This window comes from Myxocyprinus asiaticus, chromosome 21 (genome assembly GCF_019703515.2).
Source record: "Myxocyprinus asiaticus isolate MX2 ecotype Aquarium Trade chromosome 21, UBuf_Myxa_2, whole genome shotgun sequence".
Classification (NCBI taxonomy): domain Eukaryota; kingdom Metazoa; phylum Chordata; class Actinopteri; order Cypriniformes; family Catostomidae; genus Myxocyprinus; species Myxocyprinus asiaticus.
In genome coordinates, this window is record NC_059364.1 from 44,080,489 (window position 1) to 44,104,597 (window position 24,109).

General features: G+C 37.9%; 1 protein-coding gene across 1 annotated transcript in view; it reads left to right on the top strand.

Moving 5' to 3' along the window:
* LOC127411717 (dystonin-like) overlaps positions 1–24,109 on the top strand; it is a 275,538-nt gene that overhangs the window by 39,586 nt on the left and 211,843 nt on the right. The window contains exon 3 of the mRNA XM_051647413.1: positions 15,812–15,873. Within this exon, the coding sequence (XP_051503373.1) occupies positions 15,812–15,873 (62 nt within the window). The remainder of the gene's footprint in view (positions 1–15,811; positions 15,874–24,109) is intronic.

The following is a 24,109-nucleotide window of genomic DNA, read 5'->3' on the forward strand; positions in this document are numbered from 1 at the left end:
AGCAAAAAATTGGGTGGTTAATGTTGCGCTTTTCTCAGTTGGTTCGATATCAGTGTTGTGTACCACAGAGGAAAGAGAATAAGCGTTATTACGATTTTTCCTAAATTTAAGCCCTCATCCAAACCCAAACCCTAAAGGATATCTCAGGATATCTCAGCTGTCATCATATATCAATGTGCTCAGTTAACCACCTTTTTCTTTTCCTTGAAGAGTTCTTCTCTCTGAGGTCACCTGCTGGTCAAGTTAATATTACAGTATTTTCTTTTATCGGATCATACTTAACGGCATCTTTCTGTAACACTATCCTGGTCAAACATGTTGTGTCCTGACATTGAAGATTATTTTCAAAAGCTTTGCTGGATTGTGTAACTGGAATACTTATGGGCTTTGTTCAGACTAGATATCTTGCAGCTCATGCGATGTGGTATGCATGTCAGGCATTTCAAACAATCAGTATCATGCAGTTGTTACTTGTGTGAGCATCTCTGTAAGGTTTGTTTAGTGTCTAGTCAATCTCCCACCCTCGCAGAACATTAACAGTTTTGCGGTTCATGAGGAAAACTGCATCAATGGTTAATTTAAGTTCCTATACCAGAGACCTGTTTCAACCTTTTTATCCACCTGCTTTAACACTCTCATATACACACACCTACATCCCCACATATCCATAAAATTAAGGTGGAGACAGGAGAGATTACAGGAGACAGCTCATGCTCACCTTCCTCTGATTTATGAACCATAATGTGTTTATAAGTGTGGAGTGAGGTATCACAATAAAAGCTTAGTCATCATTATCTGATTATTATGTGTCGTCAGGCACACACTCATTTACTGTCATGAAGACATTTTATATAAACTGTCATAAGAATGTTGGGCTGTTAAATTAGCTATTTATGTGTGTGTGACTGAACTTTAACTGCAGTTCAGTCTGATAATAGCCCGGATAAGCTCATCTCCGTTTTATTAAATGTTGACTCATTGGAATTATGTAAAAGAATGCAATGATCAGAAAATCAAATTTTTTGAATCCTCAAGAGGGCACTGTTCTCTTTTTATTGCATTATTACATCATTCCTCAGGAAAATACTATTCTAGATTATGACTCAAGATGGTTACCATTATTCTTATTTAAATGCACAACCCACCTAAAACCTAAAATGTGTGTTTTATGTGGTAACATCTAAATTAACTGGTTTGATTAAACTCAGAAATATTAATTAACATCACTGAATAAACCTGGATACATTAGGTTGCACTAATAAAGCTAATTTTATGGGTTAGATCAGGTAGAAAAAACTTCTTAAAGCTGTAGTTTGTAACTTTTTTGGCTCCAGTCTGGTATAAGACCCTCTTGACACTAGGGCTGTGTTGAAACAATTAAATATCGATATATCGCGATACCTTTTTTTTGTATCGTGATATATTGTGATATTTTCAGTGCAGTCAGAGACACTTCTATGAGGTATGAAAGAGACAAACTGATCCTGCAGGATTCACGTTTCTCTCATGGATATGCTGGACCTCTCTCACGCGTTTGGATCTAGGGCCGGGCAAAAATATTGATTTTCTTCTTAATCTTCATTTGTACGATCCCAGTGTCGATTCTTAACATGCCAAGTTCACTTTTTCTTTCTATCTGCAATCCCCAACAATCAGATGTGCGTAAATACTTCCATTTGCTACAAAAATGTCTGTGATTATCCACTGGCTGGTGATTTTTTTAGATTTCACTCACCAGTGTTTGAGTGGTGTATTGGTAGAGAAGATCAGCACGAGATCTTTCCACTGCATGCTGAGAGTAAAAGTTTTGACTCTGTGTAATGTGAGTCCAAAGACTAGATCCAAGCAAACCATTTGTTTTAATATCCTTTCTGTTCTCTACAGTCAGTTATTTATCAAAAACAACAAAAGAAACATTTAATACTAATCACACATAACATGGATGCTGTAAAGTAGCCATTCGACCAAACAAACACTAGTGTCAAAGTCCCTGTCACAGGTCTTAGAGACAGCACCATTTTAGCACTTGCTGTACATATCTAAGTAAATACTTGTAAATAGTACAAATTAGGCATGTAAACAACAAACATGTATCAATATACTGTATATATGGAATCTAATATATGCAATTTCAATACACCATATTTATTGATGTAATACATGGATTACATTTAAAAAAAAAGCTAAAATGTCACCAAAATGTTATTTAACTGTTATATAACAAGTTAGAAGGTCCCCTTTATAATGAATAACAGCATTAGCTGAAGGAGAATGTCTTTCATGCTGTATGCAAGCAAAACGGATGTTATAACTGAACTATACCCAAATTAACTGAAATTAAAACCGAATGATATCGTGATGTATCATGATATATCGTATCGTGACGTGACTGGCGATACCCAGCCCTACTTGACACTATCCATTTAATTCATAATTGATATAATCAAGTGTTTTTTCTTGTTTCAACCGGAAATATGTTGCATTATGGAAGTAAAATGGGTTGCGAATGCCATTTTATGTTGATTTTAAGAACTAATGTTTAACAGTACATTTTGCTTTATGAAGAATATGAAACACTAAAAGACTGATGTCACTTATTTTATCTGTGGTGCTTCAGTGTTTTAAAAGATTATTGCATTTAGACATAGTTTCATGGATGACATTATAAAACATCCTCTATGCAACATCTTTAAATAGATTCAAGAGCTGTTCACTGAGTGATCACGAATCAAGTCATTTTGACCTTTGTTTTTCCACTTATTAAGAATTTCCTTGCCGTTTCAAACGCTCCACCATCATTCCTATCCCGAAGAAACCCAAAATCACAGGACTTAATGACTACAGACACGTCGCTCTGATGTCTGTGGTCATGAAGTCATTTGAGAGACTGGTGTTGGCCCACCTGAAAAACATCACTGGACCCTTTCTGGATCCCCATCAATTTGCCTATCAAGCAAACAGGTCTGTGGATGATGCAGTCAACATGGGATTGCATCATATCCTGCAACATCTGGACAGACCAGGGACACATGCAAGGATCCTTTTTGTGGACTTCAGTTCGGCTTTCAACACCATCATCCCAGCTATTCTCCAGACTAAATTACATCAACTCTCTGTTCCCATGTCTATCTGTCAGTGGATCAACAGCTTTCTTACGGACAGGCAGCAGCTAGTGAGACAGGGGAAACTCACTTCCAGCACCTGTACAATCAGCACTGGTGCCCCCCCAGGGATGTGTGCTCTCCCCACTACTCTTCTTTCTGTATACCAACAACTGCACTGCCAAGGACCCCTCTGTCAAGCTCCTGAAGTTTGCAGACAACACTACTGTCATTGGCCTCATCCAAGATGACGATGAGTCTGCATACAGAAGGGAGGTTGAACAGCGGCCTCACTGGTGCAGTCAAAACAACCTGGAGCTGAACACGCTCAAAACAGTGGAGATGATAGTGGATTTTAAGAGGAACACACCCACACTGACCCCCCTCACCATTCTAAACAGTACTGTGGCAGCAGTGGAGTCATTCAGGTTCCTGGGCACTACCATCTTACAGGACCTGAAGTGGGACACCCACATTGACTCTATTGTGAAAAAGGCCCAGCAGAGGTTGTACTTCCTTCGCCAGCTGAGGAAGTTCAACCTTCCACAGGCACTGCTGATACAGTTCTACTCAGCAGTCACTGAGTCTCTGCACTTCAATAACTGTCTAGTTTGGTTCAGCTACGAAATCGAACATCAGAAGACTACAAAGGATAGTTCGGACTGCTGAAAGGATAATTGGTTGCCCCCTGCCCTCACTTCAAGAACTGTACACTTCCAGAGTGAGGAAAAAGGCTGGAAAAATCACTCAGGACCCCACTCACCCAGCCCACTACCTTTTTGAACTGTTGCCTTCTGGACGACACTTCAGAGCTCTGAGCACCAGAATCATCAGGTAAAAGAACAGTTTTTCCCTCAGGCTATCCATCTCATGAACAGTTAAAACTGCCCCATTGAGCAATAATTATATGCAATACACAGCTTAGTCTATTTATATTTATCCAACATATCCTACCTCTTCTGCCATTACATTCCCTTGCATCTGTATATAACAGATTTGTATTTGTACACACACACACACACACACACACACACTATATATATATATATATATATATATATATATATATATATATATATATATATATATATATACACACAGTACTGTGCAAAAGTCTTAGGCACAAAAGATGTTTTACCAAAGCATCTGTCTTAAGATGGTTATTTATAACTTCAGCTTTAGTGTGTCAGTAGGAAATACACATTTTACACTTCCAAACATTCCTTTTATAAATAGAATAGAATAGAATAGAATAGAATAGAATAGAAGAACAAGGAACCTTGCAACAGATTTCATGGCACCCACAGAGCCCCCCACTGATCATCGAGTCAGTCCGAGATACATGAAGAGACAGAAGCAATTGAGACAGCCGAAATAGATAGAAGAACTGTGGCAATTGCTGCAAGAAGCTTGGAACATCCTATCTGCCAACAACCAAGAAAAACTGTGTCCAGGTGTACTTAGGAGAAATGGTGCTGTTCTGAAGGCAAAGGTTGTCACACCAAATACTGATTTAGTTTTCTTTAAGTTTACTGGACTTTGTATGATGTTTCTGACAAATTAAAATATTGATGGCATTATTTTTGAAGACATCCTTACTACGCAACATTTTTCACAATTCCTAAAACTTTTGCACAGTATTGTATATATATATATATACAACGTGAAAGAAGTTTGTTTGAAATCTTAAAAAATCACATGTACATAAGTATTCACAGCCTTTGCCATGACACTCAAAATTGAGCTCAGGTGCATCCTGTTTCCACTGATCATCCTTCAGATGTTTCTACAACTTGATTGGAGTCCACCTGTGGTAAATTCAGTTGATTGGACATGATTTGGAAAGGCACACACCTGTCTATATAAGGTCCCACAGTTAACAGTGCATGTCAGAGCACAAACCAAACCATGAAGTCCAAGGAATTGTCTGTAGACCTCCGAGACAGGATTGTATCGAGGCACAGATCTGGGGAAGGGTACAGAAAGATTTCTGCAGCATGGAAGGTCCCAATGGGCACAGTGGTCTCCATCATCCATAAATGGAATAAGTTTGGAACCACCAGGACTCTTCCTAGAGCTGCCGCCCGGCCAAACTGAGCGATCGGGGGAGAAGGGCCTTAGTCAGGGAGGTGACCAAGAACCCGATGGTCACTCTGACAGAGCTCCAGCGTTTCTCTGTGGAGAGAGGAGAACCTTCCAGAAGAACAACCATCTCTGCAGCACTCCACCAATCAGGCCTGTATGGTAGAGTGGCCAGACGGAAGCCACTCCTCAGTAAAAGGCACATGACAGCCCGCCTGGAGTTTGCCAAAAGGCACCTGAAGGACTCTCAGACCATGAGAAACAAAGATTGAACTCTTTGGCCTGAATGGCAAGCGTCATGTCTGGAGGAAACCAGGCACCACTCATCACCTGGCCAATACCATCCCTACAGTGAAGCATGGTGGTGGCAGCATCATGCTGTGGGGATGTTTTTCAGCGGCAGGGACTGGGAGACTAGTCAGGATTGAGGGAAAGATGAATGCAGCAATATACAGAGACATCCTTGATGAAAACCTGCTCCAGAGTGCTCTGGACCTCAGACTGGGGCAAAGGTTCATCTTCCAACAGGACAATGACCCTAAGCACACAGCCAAGATAACAAAGGAGTGGCTACGGGACAACTCTGTGAATGTCCTTGAGTGGCCCAGCCAGAGCCCAGACTTGAACCCGATTGAACATCTCTGGAGAGATCTGAAAATGGCTGTGCACCAATGCTCCCCATCCAACCTGATGGAGCTTGAGAGGTCCTGCAAAGAAGAATGGGAGAAACTGCCCAAAAATAGGTGTGCCAAGCTTGTAGCATCATACTTAAAAAGACTTGAGGCTGTAATTGGTGCCAAAGGTGCTTCAATACAGTATTGAGCAAAGGCTGTGAATACTTATGTACATGTGACTTTTTTAATTAAAAAAAAAAAAAACTTTTTATACATTTGCAAAGATTTCAAACAAACTACTTTCACGTTGTCATTATGGGGTATTGTTTGTAGAATTTTGAGGAAAATAATGAATTTAATCCATTTTGGAATAAGGCTGTAACATAACAAAATGTGGAAAAAGTGAAGCGCTGTGAATACTTTCCGGATGCACTGTATATATACACACACTGGTGGCCAGAAGTTTGGAATAATGTACAGATTTTGCTGTTTTGGAAAGAAATTGGTACTTTTATTCACCAAAGTGGCATTCAACTGATCACAAAGTATAGTCAGGACATTACTGATGTAAAAAACAGCACCATCACTATTTGAAAAAAGTCATTTTTTATCAAATTCAGACAGGCCCAATTTCCAGCAGCCATCACTCCAACACCTTATCCTTGAGTAATCATGCTAAATTGCTAATTGGGTGCTAGAAAATCACTTGCCATTATATCAAACACAGTTGAAAGCTATTTGGTTTGTTAAATGACGCTTAACATTGTCTTTGTGTTTGTTTTTGAGTTGCCACAGTATGCAATAGACTGGCATGTCTTAAGGTCAATATTAGGTCAAAAAGCTTTCTCTAGAAACTCATCAGTCAATCATTGTTTTGAGGAATGAAGGCTATACAATAATTTGAAATTATTGATTTGAAAACTTGAAATTGCCAAAAAACTGAAGATTTCACACAAAGGTGTACAATGTGTGTGTGTACAAATACAAATCTGTTATATACAGATGCAAGGGAATGTATGGCAGAATAAGTAGGATATGTTGGATAAATATAAAGTACATCATAGTCTCTAGTTTGAGAAATAGACGCCTCACATGTCCTCAGCTGACAGCTTCATTTAATTCTACCCGCTCAACACCAGTTTCATGTACAACAGTAAAGAGAAGACTCAGGGGTGCAGGCCTTATGGGAAGAATTGCAAAGAAAAAGCCATTTTTGAAACAGAAAAACAAAAAGAAAGGTTAGTGTGGGCAAAGAAACACAGACATTGGACAACAGATAATTGGAAAAGAGTGTTATGGATCTTAATCCCATTGAGCTTTTGTGGGATCAGCTAGACCGTAAGGTGTTTGAGAAGTGCCCGACAAGACAGCCACATCTATGGCAAGTGCTACAGGAAGTGTGGGGTGAAATGTCACCTGAGTATCTGGACAAACTGACAGCTAGAATGCCAAGGATCTGCAAAGCTGTCATTGCTGCACGTGGAGGATTTTTTGATGAGAACACTTTGAAGTAGTTTAAGAAGTTCTGAACATTTTTTTCAAATTGTAATAGTACTTTTTCACATTATTAATGTCCTGACTATACCTTGTGATCAGTTGAATGCCACTTTGGTGAATAAAAGTACCAATTTCTTTCCATAAGAGCAAAATCTGATTATTCCAAACTTTTGGCTGTCAGTGTGTGTGTGTGTGTGTGTGTGTGTGTGTGTGTATATATATATATATATATATATACACACACACACATATATATATATATATACATATATATATATATATATATATATATATATATATATATATATATATATATATATATATATATGTGTGTGTGTGTGTGTGTGTGTGTATGTATGTATGTGTATGTATGTATGTATATATGCCCGCCGAGGCTTGGACTCTACCAAACCACTTAAGGTCTGTGGTATTTGGCACCAAGACATTAGCAGCAGATCCTTCAAGTCCTGTAAGTTGCAAGGTGGATCAGACTTGTTGGTCCAGCACATCTCACAGATGCTCAATCAGATTGAGATCTTTGGAATTTGGAGGCCAGGGCCATTCCCCAACAATGTGTGCAGTGTGGCAGGGCACATTATCCTGCTAAAAGAGGCCACTGTCATCAGGGAATACCATTGCCATGAAGGGGCGTACCTGGTCTGCAACAATGTTTAGCTTGTTGGCACATGTCAAATTGACGTCCACATGAATGGCCGGACCCAGGTTTTCCCAGCAGAACACTGCCCAGAGCATCACAGTCCCTTCACCGGCTTGTCGTCTTCCCACAGTGCATCCTGGTGCCATCACTTCACCTTCTTCCACTGCTCCAAGGTCCAGTTCCTACGCTCGCATTCCCATTGTAGGTGTTTTCGGCGGTGGACAGGGGTCATCATGGGCAGTCTGACCGGTCTGCAGTTACACAACCCCATACACAGCAGGGTGCAATGCACTGTGTGTTGTGACACATTCCTCCCGTAACCATCGTTAACATTTTCTGTGACTTGTGCCACAGTAGACCTTCTGTCGGTTCGGACCAGACGGGATAGCCTTTGTTGCCCTCGTGTATCCATGAGTCTTGGGCGCCCAACACCCTGTCGCCGGCTTGTCCCTCCTCAGACCATTGTCGGTAGGTACTCACCATTGCTGACTGGGAGCAACCCACAAGCCTTGCCGTTTCAGAGATGCTCTTACCCAGTGGTCTGGCCATAACAATTTGGCCCTTGTTAAAGTTACTCTGATCTTTACTCCTGCACATTTCTCCTGCATTCAACACGTTGACTACGAGAACTGATTGTTTCCTTACCATCTAATCTACACAGACCTTGACATGTGACCTTGTTAGGAGATGATCAACGTTATTCGCTTCACCTGTGAGTGGTCATAATGCTTTGGCTCATCAGTGTATACTTAGGGTTCCTACGTATCCTGGAAAGCCTGGAATTTTGCAGTGCAGTTTTCCATTCATGGAAAAGTAATGGAAAACGAGAAAAATTCCTAAATATCCTGGAAAATCCGCCTGTATAAATCTGCTAGTATGAATACGTCCTGGAGTTCGCTTATACTGCGATTGCCACTTGAAGGGTCCTGTGATTTCCATGATGTGGAAAACAGGGACGGAATCACTGAATCCAATCATAAAAATGGCATTAGCTTTAAAATGTGGAGTGTCTCGGAATTTGACATATTTAGGACAAAAAAGAATGTTTGAATGCACAAATAATCTAATTAAAATGGCAGTATGTCCTAGTGTGATTATTAAACTGCAAATTAAGCTGAGATTTAATTAAATAAATATATAATCTGTATGTGCTGTGTGATTTAAAATGAATGTGTGTAATGAATTCAGAAAAAAAAATAACCATTCAATAACCACAATACATGAGCTCTCATGTTTTTTGCTTTTTAAGATTTTATCTTTCCTTTAGTGTGTAATATAGATCCTTGTGCATGTAAAAGGTCTGCAAAGTTACAAAGCACAAAGTCCACATAAAATGGGGTTATTCTCTCCCACAGACAACACTTCTCAAGAACTACAAGAAATGACTGGATTGTAGTCCAGCCATTTCTTCCATAAAGTATCTACGTCACTATGTAACACATTTGCATAATGCCAGTCTAAGGGCTACTTTGGCCCGCCCTCAAACAAATGTAGTTATAGCCGAGGCCAGGATGAGTTGGGTTAGTGTTGTCGCTATGTCGAGAAGACACTGTTTTCTTCACTGCGAAAGCAAAACCTCTTTGTTTGAACTTCCAAAGGCAGACGAATTGAAGTATCAGTGGTTAAAATGTATTTTTACCAATATTCCTCAGCAGTACAACCACAACCAGTGCCAGGTTTTCAAGACTGTTACTCCTGAAAGATGGTGCAGTTCTCACTTTGTTGGGACAATCTGGCACTTCAGAATCACAACCTGCAAGTATGCTTGATTATTTGAGGATTTATCTGCTACCGAGAGTTCAAATACGGAGTTTTGTGTTGTAGTTAGGCTAATGTTATTGTGGTGAAATAGTTTTGCTAATCAGCTGTGGGCCTACTTTTACCTACAATTGTGTAGAATTATGCAGATTGTTTGTTGTTCTTACTATCATGAATAGTGATCATGTGTGGAGATGGATTTATTTTTACAAACGATCATTTTACGTCTGCAATCCACGGTAGTGCTCAGCTAACTTGCTATGTAATGTTATTGTTTTGGTAAGGGTTTACTATTCAGCTGTGGGCTGGCTTTTACCTAAAACTGTGTAACAAAATGGTCGATCTCAAGAGTCTTATATAATTATATAATTACAAGCTGTAATGTTACGGCCGCTGTCCGTGGTAGTCCACAGCTAACTTGCTCACTAACTCTCTAATACACCCGGCAATGTCCAACCGGGAGTAAGCCTCTGTTCTCTGTTCATAGCTAGGGTGACAAAAGTTCGGCTACACCCATTCCACCAAAAGATGACTAACTTAGGTGCACTACGTGTCTTTTACTTGAAGCTTTGTTAGGTTCACAATAATCAACAGTGTACTTGTAAGAAAGCTACAAAATAAAAACGTACCACTGTGAAAAGTCCTGCTCAAGTCATGCTTGCGAAGGTGGTTCGGGTCGATCAGCTTGTTCTACCAAACTTTCATTATCGGACTCGGACACAAACTGGTATGGCAAAAACAGACGCCAGTGTTACTATAGTTACACAAGTGTTTACAGCTGTTAAGGAAGCCTGAAACTCAGTTATGGTAAGGGGCGTTACATTTCCAACACACGGTTGACCAAACACAACAGACTGGGCCAGCTGACCAATGAGAGCAGACTGGGCTTTTCGGAAAGGGGGGCTTTAAAGAGACAGGACTTAAATCAGCGTTTGAGCCAGAGGATGAAGAGAGAGGAAAATCAGTGTACAGTATGAGAAAAATAATGTGTTTTTTGAACATTAAAGCATGTAAACCTATTCTAGTAGACCCCAAAATAAAATTATGAACCTGTAAATTAGCATAATATGGGCTCTTTAAATATTACACCCGTTAGGCACATAAAATGTCCTGGAAATATCTTGGAAAATTGTGCCTTGAAAAGAGTGGGAACCCTAATACTGTATACCACCTACAATAAAAAAAACCCCATTGTGGAACAGTACACATTATGCAGCCATAAGCATTTCAAACAATAGTATGCTACAGCGTTGTCACGTGATCTCATCATGTTGCATGTGTAATTCAGTCAGTGGCATTCAGTTATCATCATCTTGGAAATAAATAGTCATTTTGCATTGTTAATCAAATTTTGTGTGAAGGTTATATAACTTTTGGAGGTCAGATCAAATTCGTCACTCTGAAAATGGAAGGTCAAGTTGGTAGTATTACATTGTGAGATACAGTATTGTGTGCAGTCAGTGTGCTCTGTTGTATACTACACATTTTGGCAAATGTAATACACTGTAAACCCTGAAGTTGTCATTACTGTAAAAATCAAGTTGTCTTAATTAAGTATTACTTGAAATGTCAAGTTTGGACTCATAATTCAAATATTTAAGTTCATTGAACTTATTTTTCTTAAAAATCCATAGACTTAAGATTTGAAGTGTTAATAACTCAAACTACTGAGTACAAAATTGAGGCTACGGGGAATACCCACAATCCCTTGCTGCTTGAATTATGTTTCCTTGGTCAGAGGGAACGGATTGGGGAATTTAAATAATTGTTATTAAGAATTCATAGATGTTTCAGCTCTTTTGTTGTATTATTTATGCTTTGTTGCAAATAGTTGTTTGGTGTAATGTCACCATTAGGGTGATCTGTGTCTCTTTGGTCAAGTTGGACCCTGGTCACACTATCTCAGTTCTCTTTGTGCATGTGCAGCTGAAGTGCATATATGCAGTTCTGTAAATAATTATTTAATAATTGACTTTATTTGAGCTTTGCTGTTGTTTGATCTAAAATTGAATCAATTCAATTAAAATGTACAACAGTAGAAACAACAATATTTAAATTCAAATCTGAGTTAAGTTTACTTGCATGTAGTTAACTCAACTTAAATAGTTAAGTTCACTCTACTTGAAAACCAAGTTAATTGAACTTAAATACTCAAGTTTTGGGAGACCCCATTACTCAATGGAATTGAGTCAATCAAATGAGTGCAAAGAACTTATTAGTGTTTTCAGCGTAGAGTAGTCATCGCTGTATTCCGTGCATATAGAAAATTTGCACTGTACTAAGAGTATGCCAGATCAGATTGGGAGACTAAATTTATCTGGATTTTCAGGAGCCTTGCAGCCCACTGAACAAAAGTTTCATCATAGATATCTATTATCTATATTATTATTATTGTTTAAATAGGCTTATAGCTACAAAGAAAACATGTTTAGTTATTTAGTAAACAAAAAAGTTTATGATTGGCAAAATTTGAAATCTTTTTTCTCCGTCTGTTTTTTAAAGGGATAGTTCACCCAAAAATGAAAATTCTCTCATCATTTACTCACCCTCATGCCATCTCAGATGTATATGACTTTCTTTCTTCTGCAGAACACGAATCAAGAGTTTTAGAAGAATATTTCAGCTCCGTAGGTCCTCACAGTGCAAATGAATGGGTACCAAAATGTTGAAGCTCCAAAATGCACATAAAGCCAGCATAAAAGTAATCCATATGTCTCCAGTGGTTAAATCTAAATGTTCAGAAGTGATATAAGTGTGGCTGAGAAAAAGATCAATATTTATGTCCATTTTTACCATAAATTCTCCTTCCTGCCAAGTAGGTGGCGATATGCATGGAGAATCCAAATTGCCAAGAACAAAAGAAGAAGAATGTGAAAGTGAAAGTGGAGATATATAGTCTCATGAGACTATGTTGGTATTTTGATGCTTTTAGATTAGCAAAATCAAAATCATTTGAAATGTATTGTGAGTACAAATGTAGGCAGTAGACAGTGAGACAGCTCACTAGGTTTTGTAAGCACAGACCTAATGTTGTTCATTGTGACTTTACAAAGGAGCAATATCTACAGAATGTCAGTGAAAATGTTGCTCTGCATAATCATATCCTGAGGAGTTTAGACAGCAGTCTTAGCATTTCTCACTGCAGTGTAGAAACAAATTGAGCTGTTCTTATGTAAACATTCACCATGTGGTGGAGCCTGTTGGAAAACCTGACGGGACTCGTTCTAGACAGTCATCAAGAAACAGAGATGTTAAAGCAAGGGAGTAGCTGCTGCCTGCGAGGCAGGCAAGTGGGGAAGCATACAGGAGTCCCACCTATCTGGTAAACACACACGCAGCGTCTAGAGCGGGGCTAACAGACATGCACGGCGTTCTGCTGAAGGCACCTGATCTGGGACCGTGTTGCCTGATGAGGGGAGATAGCCAGCGCAATGCACTCCTGGTGGCACTCATGTGCTGTATGGGTCAGTAGCTTTCATTAACTTCCTGAGATTGCTCCATAGGGTAGGAGCTGACGTGGTTTTGCGGAAAAGAGATTTTCCTTTTCTTTCTACTTGGTGTAATGCAGTTTGGGGCAGAGTTTAAGTCTGTTAATGTTTACGGGTCTAAAGTCCAGTGAAATGTTGATTGTGTGCTCTTACTTTCAGGTTGACTTGACCGGTTTGACAGTGGTTGTCTCTAGGGAATCAGATGTTAAGGACATTCATCTGTTTGGTTTGTTGTAATTTGTAGTGTTTGTTAAAGCAAGCATCACTATTTTTATTACTCTTAGTATTAAAACTTTGTGTTGCGGACATGAATGATACCTCAAACCGTGCAGCTGGTTGATTAATATTTAGTTATCAGACTTAATATTTTTGCGTGGTGAAAAAAAAAAGAAAAAAAAAATCCATAGACTTACATTGAAGGAGAGATCCATACAGGGTGTAAAATAAACACCGGCCACTAGTACTTTTTGCGCAGTGATGGGTAATTTCCAACCTGTTCACATAGAATCGCATTCCTATACCTACATTTTTTTCAAAATGATTTTTACAAGGCTCATTGTATGTGTTTACTGGTTAAATGAACACTAGCAGCGCTAAAACAATGACTTTTATTCACTTTCACACAAATCACGAGTAATACAGCAGATTATCAGTTCGTAAACACTTTATTCATAACACACAATTTTTGCCCTGTTCCTTATAAAATGCTATCTTATGACATCTAAACACTTCTACTATAGGCTGTAACTTGTAAGGCGATACATTTTAACGTTTGCTTTACATAACCAACAACATATTCAAGCTTGTTTGAGTATGATACAATTGCGGGGTAGCTCAACCGATACAGTGTTGCACATTGCGATTCAAAGAACTGGGGTACGAGTCCTGAAGTCAACACATGAGCCGAAAGTACCATAGAAGCACCACAAAATGCAATGCTTCAGCAACTGCATTTTTCATTTCACATTTGCTTTGGTTTAGGGTTTTTGATCAATACGGTGAACATTCCACCTGGGAACTGGCGTATACCTAGGCATGTCGCGATTATTAAATAATCATCTGATCGCGGTTATTTGACCTAACCACGGTTATTTGAGATAAACGCGATTATTGTGCACTTCAAATTTTAAACACATTTTAATGCCCAAATAAAGGCATTTTAAGCGAATATATAAATGGCATCAATGACACATTTGTGTGTAATACAGTTGAACTCCGAGCGACACTGAGCTGCACCGTGGATGTCAACCACAACAGCTCCTGTCCAGAACAGCTCGCAACGTCAGCAGAGGCTCGTGTCAAACTCCCACGAAAATATAAATGGACAAATATAAACTTTGATCGTGAACACAAAGTGCTCTGGCTTCACTATAAACGATCGTGTAATGGCAAATGTTCCTGGTCATTGCAAGTTCATATACGCAGTGTTAATGACATGCAGTGACACAGAGGAGGAGCTCGCACGCTTCATTTCTGTGAAGTGATTAAATGATGAAGCGAGAAATAGAGTTGTGGGTTTAATCATAGAGCATTAAAATAACGTGCGAAAGTGAAGAAATTAGGACAGAAATATTTTACTATTGCATAATATAATATAATATACTGTGTATTAAAATGTATATTTTATTTTGTATAAAAAAAATAATATAAATAAGTTCCAAAAAGAAGTGTGTAAATGTAAAATTGACCAAAGCTGAAGATAACCAAAAGGAGAGACATCATTTAAGTATTTAGAAATATTTTGACATTTAAAACATTATTGTTCATGCCATTCACACGTTTGTAAAGCCTTAAAAGGAAATCATATATCCCTGTTTTATTATTTGATTTATACATTTGAAGTTAAAAATGTAAAAATGAACTCTTAAGGTGAATGAAGCACATCTGCACCTTAAGAAATATGACAATTTAAATGACAATTAATTGTGAAAGCCCTAAAACAGACAATTAATTAGCATAATCGCAGTTATTTCTTTGATTATAATCATCAGCCAAATTGAAGGGAAGTCTGGCGGCTGTTCCCTGATCCTAGTGCCTGCCGCATGCAAGCTCAAGTCTGTTGCTTTTTAAGGGAAAATGACTGCTTGAGTACTGAAGAGGACCCTAAAAGCATTTATATTTCCATTATATTGCTGTTTATAAAAAGAAAGAAAAAAATAGTCGCAGGATGTCTGAGCTGAGTGTGATGCTGGCAGATCTGTTGTCATGGATACAGAAAACAAAATACAGTGGTTGGGAGCAGTGTGTAATGGAAGACTACACAGAGATTCAGTCTCTTTCTCTAATAAGCTCTCATATCCTGTCCAGGGTTCCAGAATACATGATGTTTAGCCAACGGTGGTATTTTTTGGAAAAGTTTAAGTCATGTCAAAACAAGGCTTCATTTTAAAGTACCAATTGCAGCATCTAAAAATATAAGCTTTCTCTTCAATCAATGAATAAATTTAACCTAAAATCCTGATGTTGAAAAAATAATTATTGCCCTTGTCCGTTTGTCAACTACTCAAATATACAGTAACAAGAACCCTTTAATGTAGAAAGTAATGGATTACTGTATTTGATGTCTGACTGTATGTTGGAAGTAATTCTAACATATTGCATTTTGTTTTTCAGATGAAAGAGACAGAGTCCAGAAAAAGACTTTTACTAAATGGATAAATCAGCACCTGTTAAAGGTAAGTTTGTTATTTTTCTCAATGAGATTGGAGATATACATCAGTATTCATGACATGAGCGAGGTGCATGTTGTTGGTGGTCAAAATATGTTGAGTTCCCAATATGTTGTGATGTAATCTCCTTTGAGAACCCGGAAGTTAATTTTTGTCCTCTGTAGAGAATTTTTTTCTGAGAATCATAGTTTGCCATAGTTTTAAGACGTCCTGGTATCTTAAAGACAATAAAATCCATCTATGTTTACTTATAGGAATATTCCGGGTTCAATTCAAGTTAAACTCAATCAACAGCATTTGTGGCATAATGCTGATTACCACAAAAAAAATAAAATAATAATATTTCGACTTGTTCCTCATTTTCTTTAAAAAAAAAGCAAAAATCGATGCTACAGTGAAGCACTTACAATGGAAGTGAATGGGGGCAAATTTTTGAACGTTACAATACTACATTTTTTAAAAGTATAACCACAAGGGGGCCTGGGTAGCTCAGCAAGTAAAGACTGACTACCACACCTGGAGTTGCAAGTTTGAATCCAGGGCGTGCTGAGTGACTCCAGCCAGATCTCCTAAGCAACAAGTTGGCCCGGTTGCTAGGGTGGGTAGAGTCACATGGGGTAACCTCCTCGTGGTCGCTATAATGTGGTTCTCGCTCTTGGTGGGGCGCGTGGTGAGTTGTGCGTGGATGCCGCGGAGAATAAGGTGAATCCTCCACACGCGCTATGTCCCCACGGTAGCACGCTTAAGATGTGCGGATTGACGGTCTCAGATGCAGAGGCAACTGGGATTCGTCCTCCGCCACCCGAATTGAGGTGAGTCATTAAACTGAATATTGAATATTAAACTGCAAAGAGCTGTGATCTAATCAAGCAAACTGTCCGCACATGTCACGCGCTGCTCTGCGGAGCTCTGTTCTGAGCACACGTGAGGTGGTTCTGTCTGTGCTCCCTCCACGAATCTCATCCACAGAATAACGGATGCGTTGCATTCAATTGTATTTACAGTGCTCTAAATTCACTTTAACTGGTCACTACAATTTACTATACAATTACAAATCGAACACCAGGTTTATTTGTGAGCAAAAAGTGGAGATGAGAGCATTTTACCATATTGGAGTTCACAGGCGTTTTGTTAATGGAATTTCACACAGAAAATTACTGCATTTTTTTTTAACCAGATCCCATAGCAATGCCACAAACAAATTAAGAAATTATTAGAGAAATATTACTTGTATAATAATAATTATAGGGTTGTTGTTATTAGTTATTATAATACATTTGTAATTAGGGCTCGACATTAATGCTAGTTTTTTATTTCGGCCGGACAAATAGCCTGATTAGAACTTCATTAACGAAAAAATAACCGGCTATATTTGTGATATTCTGTAGGCCTGTGCCACATATTACAAAGTTAATATTCATAATAATAATGCAATTATGCATAACTGTATATTCACTAGCGATCGGCTTATGTGTGTGATCTGAACATGCTCACGCTAATGCGCACCTGAACGGTCAAATACATTTCAAAATTCCGCCAAAATGCGCGTCTTGGTGAGGTATTTATGTAAACACAGAGAGTGATGTCTAAAGTGAGCGTAAACAGTGGGGAAAAAAGTGGATGTGTATCCACTAGTGTAGTGTGTCATTATAATAATCAAACAACCATAACAAGAAAAGGAGAAAACACTCACTGCTCTTGACTGAATAACTTTAGTAGCTTTAAAAAGTATGAATGTATTATTATCATACAGTGAAAACCAGTAGTAGTTTTATTTTGCATTTCATTCTGAATGTTTACTTGAATACTTGAAAATGCGGTTAAAAACTTTTTTATAGAATTTTCTTAATTTGTATTTTTTGTTCTATTATTTTTAATCTATTTCTATTCATTGCTGTTTTTTTATTGTTATATTATTACTGACTGTTTACTAGTCTTGAATAATTACTTGAAACCATTCTTCCATAATTAAAATATTAGTTAGTGTTATTTGTTGTTGTTTTGAAGCTGGTATTGAGAATCGTCAAATTTCACTACCGACTACTGAAATTTTGTGCATTTTGACAATGTATCATAAATACCGGAAAAGTAACTTTTTTACTTGGACAAGTGAATAACCAATTTACTTGTCTGAAGGACAGTCACATGACAATGCTTACTGAACTCACTGAATCAGTGTTGTTTAATGTTCAAATGACAGTGTAGCTAGCTACAGATACACTTTTGCAATATTTTTTTTAATAAATGTAAAAATTTAAATGTTACTTCTAGCCTATTGTAACAAAGTTTTTAGTTTTTGTGACAAGGGAGGAAGTGGCAGATGGCAAGATCCAAATCTAAAGGGCTTTATTTCCCTCAGCTTCACAGTCTATATATATATATTCCACATTTCAGTGGGAACAGTCAAATTAATGCTTTTCAGCAATACAAATCACACTCTGGAACACTCTGCTCCGTGCAGCTCTCTCCCTCTCTCTGTTGACTGGCTGACCATGTTTCCTGCTGCAAGAGCTGAAACACTGGTGTGTATTGCTTTCTCATGAAGTAAATACTGAGGGATCACCTGTAAAATGACTGATTGGGATCTGTAAACTCTCAGCAGCACCATACATGTTATACAGTACAAAAAGATAAACAGTATATAAAACATGCTAATTGTTTCAACAGATTTATTTGAAGACAAACAAACAAATTTAAGTTAGGTTTACTCAATTAATTTGGGTTTTTGCTACACAAAGTATTTGAGTAGAGCCTACATTTTAATTTCATGTTATATAAACTCATTTTCATTGTGTGGAACCAATGTCCACAATTAAATTAAGTTAAACCAACAAATGCTTTTTTTTTTTTTTTTTTCAGTGTACCAGAACATTCCATGATAATCAGAATATACTATTGTTTCTTACATAAAGAAACAAACATTATAGATACTGTCAGCAATGTGTCATACTGGGGCCGTGGTTTAGCATGGGGGGAAAACCCTGGTTACCATAATTAGCTATTCATTTCTTTGGGAAAAATAAAGTGATTTCCAATAGATATGATTATTTTTAGAAAAAAAAAAAAGAAGAAAAACAATCAAAAAGTTTGTTTGTGTTTTTTTGCCCTTGAAATCAAGGAGAAAAATAATAATGAATAAATAAATAAATAATAATAATAATAAAATCTCAGTCAGAACTGTTTGAGTATTAAAGCTATAAGAACACTTCTGTGAGTGAGTAGATAAGAGACGGACATGTGTGCGGGTCCTCTTTTCGGACATGAAACATCCACAATATATACTGTAGTCTTCAATCTCAGAACTCATTTTTTTTTTTATTATAGCTGTACTACTCATGTGCCAAGACTAATGTTTTACTTTAAGTATTTTCCCAAATTAAGTCTTCCTAGGCAACAAATCTACCAATCCAAGACAAGTAAGAGCATGCCTTACTTGTCATATTTTGAATCAACAGCAGCTCAACTTTCCATTCATTTAAAGTGCAGTCACTAATATTTACCCCTAAAGAAATTAATAGCTCTACTTTTGAAAAGTATTTAAAATCATACACACACACATGAGATGAAGAATCCATTCATTTCATATCTAATTAAAGTTGTTTAATTTGGCCTGGAGCGGGTCATGGAGGCCCTAACCCCATTCATTAACTTTGATTTAGGACATTGTGGAATCATACTAGTGGCTTTAGGAAGCCAGATAACCCAGGTGAAAGAAAACCAAGACAAGACACAACATGCTGAATAAATTTGGAACCTTGAAAATGATTATGGTTAACTTTGTGGAATGCATTACATTAATTCTGAATAAACATTTTAGGAGAGGCTTAATATTTATGGCAGCTATTGTCCATAAATTGTTTAATAGACTTCTGCCCTTTCTCAGTTTACTGATTGTAGGTTGATTGCTCTTATTTTGTGAGCATTAGTATTAAGGTTGGTATATACACACACACACACACACACATATATATATATATATATATATATATATATATATATATATATATAAAACATCTCATTAAAACTCAATTGGAATCTTTTTACAAGGCCTTCATTATTTATTTTGTTACTTTTCAAATGCTTTTTTATAGATTTTACTGTTTTAGTATTGTCCCACACCCAGACTTCCAATTTTTAACAATGAGAATCCATTATAAAAATACTAATTATTACATGTTTAAAACTATGATAATCTGAACAAAGAGTGAAATACACAGAAACCATTTCAGTATTTATTGTGTGAAAATGATTTTAATTTTTACATATATACATACTTGTTAACCGAGTCAACAAAAGTGTCAGTGAAGAGTATGCTTGAGATGAAATATAAGATGTTTGAAGAAAACAAAGAAAAAAAAAGTGACACCACTTGTGAGCAGAATATTTTTATTGGGCTTCATTTCCAAACAAGCTGAAATATTTTGTCAAAAAAACAAACAGGTATAAAAATGTGTTATTGTATTTATTTATATGCACCAATTGTACAGTAATAGACAGCAATATTTACCTACAGTAATTATATTTGTTTTTTTATTAAAACAATTCAAAGCCTGTACAATTCCACAAGGGGACTTCAAAGGCATTCACTGATTCAGAGATTTAGAAAAAAACTGATATGTGGAATAATTTTTTTTTTTTGGTACAGTTTTATTGAGCAGATTTCCAAATGACAATGTATGCGTGACCTATATGACAACCGACATTACAACCTGCCAATTTTTTTTTTTTTTTTTTTTTTACATCTATAGTTAAATGGATATAAAATTGTAAACAACCAGAACATCCCCATTACTATATGTGGAAATTAATCAAACTCTGTTGATTCCTTCAGGATTAAAACAGAGACACTAATAAAACATCTCGTACTAAGTGCAGAGTGTAATACTTATTGATTTGATGTAATTGTATTGTATGTAATTATATATTAAAAACATTCATTATATAGCCCAGCCCTATTGAATGAGAATGATAATATCAGCTTTTTTTAGAGAGAGATTTTACAGACAGGTGTCTTCCACAGTTTTCCTGCATAATTGGTGGTCACCTTTTTTGACTACTATTTCTTAGGCCTGGCACTGACTAGCAGCACATAGTAAAAAAAAGACTGACCCAGAACTGCAGTTAGAAGATCTATTTTAGTCGTGCAGCTGTGGTCGTTGGGGATTATGGACGAGAGGACCTGGGTGAAAGCAGGTCAGTAAGGCAGAGAGGTGACTTCAATGGCGTGGTATTCAGGGGGGTTAACGTAGCTAGTGTGGAGCAGAGGGAGAGCTGTAGAGGTGGAAGCTCTTCAGATAAGAGTTCTGTCATGAGCCTGCATGCGTCTCAAAGGGCTGTAGTGATTATTGAAGGGAATGACTAGAATGATGCATGTGTATGTGAGGCTTTAAACACAGATGAGAACTGTAATAAATTTAGATTCCATTAATGATTCTTTTCATATTTTTGAAAAAGAAATATTTGGAAATATGAAATGCAGTTCTTATTGCACTTAGAGTCTGATCTCATGAAAAACAATGTGACTTTGGTGACATTTTCGCAAAATGAAATTATGTAGCTCCTTGCACTTATCGCGGCAATTTTGAAGTGAAATATCCACTGTGTGGCGCTAAAAAGCCTGTTAAATGTTCTCTCATTCAGATGAGTTAATGCTCTATCAAGTTTTAAATCAACAAAACTGACCTCCCTACCCTAAACCTTTAACATAATCGATAGTGTCATTAAAAACAAATTGCTGAAGCAGCCATGTCATTTGTGGTGCTTATACTTTCGGCTCACTTGTGACTATTATAGGGCCCTGTGAAATAAGTTTAGCTTTTTTCCTAATTCCATTAGATTATTTTTCGGAATTCTGTGTTTTAAAAAACTGTCATTAAGATAATTTCATAGAATTTTAATCAAATGAAAAACAAAACAATACTTTTTTAACATACCATTAAATACTATTTTTATCAAATGAAGTGCTTCTATACAGATCATCACAGCACAATCCAAAACACGATATTGGAGTTATTTTGTTGTTGTTTTTAAATACAATGCTGCACAGCAGAGCATCACAGTATTAATTAAATAATTGATCAAAACTTTTATTCAGTACAAAAGACCTCTTGCTTGTGAGATGTTGCTTAAATATAATGTAATTATTATTATTATCATTATTATTATGTGACGAGGAGGAGGGCGGGGCGGGGCCGTGAGGACTCACAGCCGGCCCTGAATCAGGCTAATCAGCCAGGAGGGGGATAAAGACGAGCCAGAGGTGTCAGTTCGAGAGAGAGAGACACATGCGGCTGCGTTGTGCGTGTGTCTGTGTGTCTTTTATGTTTTAAGTTGTTTTAAGTTCATTTATATAATTAAACTTTACGTTGACTGTTCAGCCGGTTCCCGCCTCCTCCTTCCCCATCCCTTACCGCATTACACTGGTGCCGAAACCCGGGAGGGAGGAGGGATGTGCCGTCGCAGAGTCCTCGCCAATGCAGTCTGCCAAAGGAGCAGCTGCGGCCGTCTGCCTGGGGACGGAGGTGTCGCTGCCGCTGCTGTCCACCGAGAAGGGGAGGAGTGAGCTGTCATCCGCAGTTGAGGACCAGGCGACAGCGTGTCCGGAAACCGGCGAGCAAGTTTTTCTCTCTCTCTCTCTCTGTCGCTCCGCCTCACTCTTTCCCTCCCCTCGTCACTCCCTGGGCTCCAGAAAGGCGGGGAAGACTTGGCCGGAAGGGCGAACACCCAGGAAGGGAGGGGAGGGGAGCCGACCTGAGTCGGGTGATGGAGGAGTGTGACGAGGAGGAGGGTGGGGCCCTGAATCGGGCTAATCAGCCGGGAGGGGGATAAAGATGAGCCAGAGGCGCCAGTTCAAGAGAAAGACACACGTGGCTGTGTTGTGTGTCTGTGTTTGTTTATGTTTGTTTAAGCTGAGTTTACATTCAACTTTATGTTGACTGTTCAGCTGGTTCCTGCCTCCTCCTTGCCCGTCCTTTATCTGTTACATATTACTACATTGAATATTACATATTATTATTTCTGTTGCAATTTCTTCAGTTTCACGCATCTAGTTAAATTGAGCTTTTATTTTGCCGGAAAGCCAAATTAAGCAATTCGGGTTTGTATGTTTTTGATGACCGCTTCACACCTCCGGATATCAGTTTACTATGTGGCTTAAATGTGCTCATTAAACCACAAAAGGCTGCTATTTGATTATATTAATATATAGTCTGCATGTGCTGCGTGCTTCAAGCTTAATGCTCTCTCTGCTGTCTGTAATCTTACAAACATGACTGGATTCCGTGATTCCGTCCTTGTTTTCCACATCACGGAAATCATAGGGCCATCCTCATACCCCTGTCCTTTGCATTGCAATTGAGCTTCCGTGCAAACTTTATCATGCAGTAACAAGGTTTTAAATGGAGTTGGCTATGTAAACGCAAATGTAGCGTGTGGAGGCTTCATGCTATTCTCCTCGCCATCCATGCACAACTCACCACGCGCCTCACAGAGAGCGAGAACCACGTTATAGTGACAACGAAGAGTTTACCCTTGTGACTCTACCCTCCCTAGCAAAGGGGTGGTAGTCAGCGTCAATACTCGCTGAGCTACCCAGGCCCCCTTGCTTGTGTTTCTTTTAAAAGACACCAGTATCTAGCAGTGACTAATGACTAAAACACCAAAGATATAAAGAGATAAACCACAGTGGGGGAGTGGTTTATCTCTTTATATCTTTGGTGTTTTAGTCATTAGTCACTGGATAATGATTCCCTTTGAAATGATCCCCTGCAAGTCTTAAAAGGAAATGATGGAATTGTAACATGGGACTGATAAGATGACGCAAGTGGGTCTATGCAGTTTGCACAATTAAAAACAAAAATAATTATTTGAAATAGATCTCAAACAGTTTATTTGTCATTTGAGTGAATTATGTGCAAATTTGGTACAAGTGTGGACATTTTTACTCAGAGAAGACCATGCCAGAGCACACTTTTGCTTATTACTCGGTCTACTCTATTTAATCTAAAATCATGTCATGCAATTTTCATAATTGGTAGGCTATTATTAGTTCTTTATTTCTACAGTGTGTGTGATGAAGCTTAAGGTACCCCTTAGAGGACAGGGAGGGAATTTATTATCTGAAATAGTTTTGCATTCCCTGAAAGTAATAGTTCAACCAAAAATTATAATTCTTTCATCATTTACTCACCCTCATGCCGTCTCGAACTTGTATAACTTTCTTTCTTCTGTGGAACATAAATGA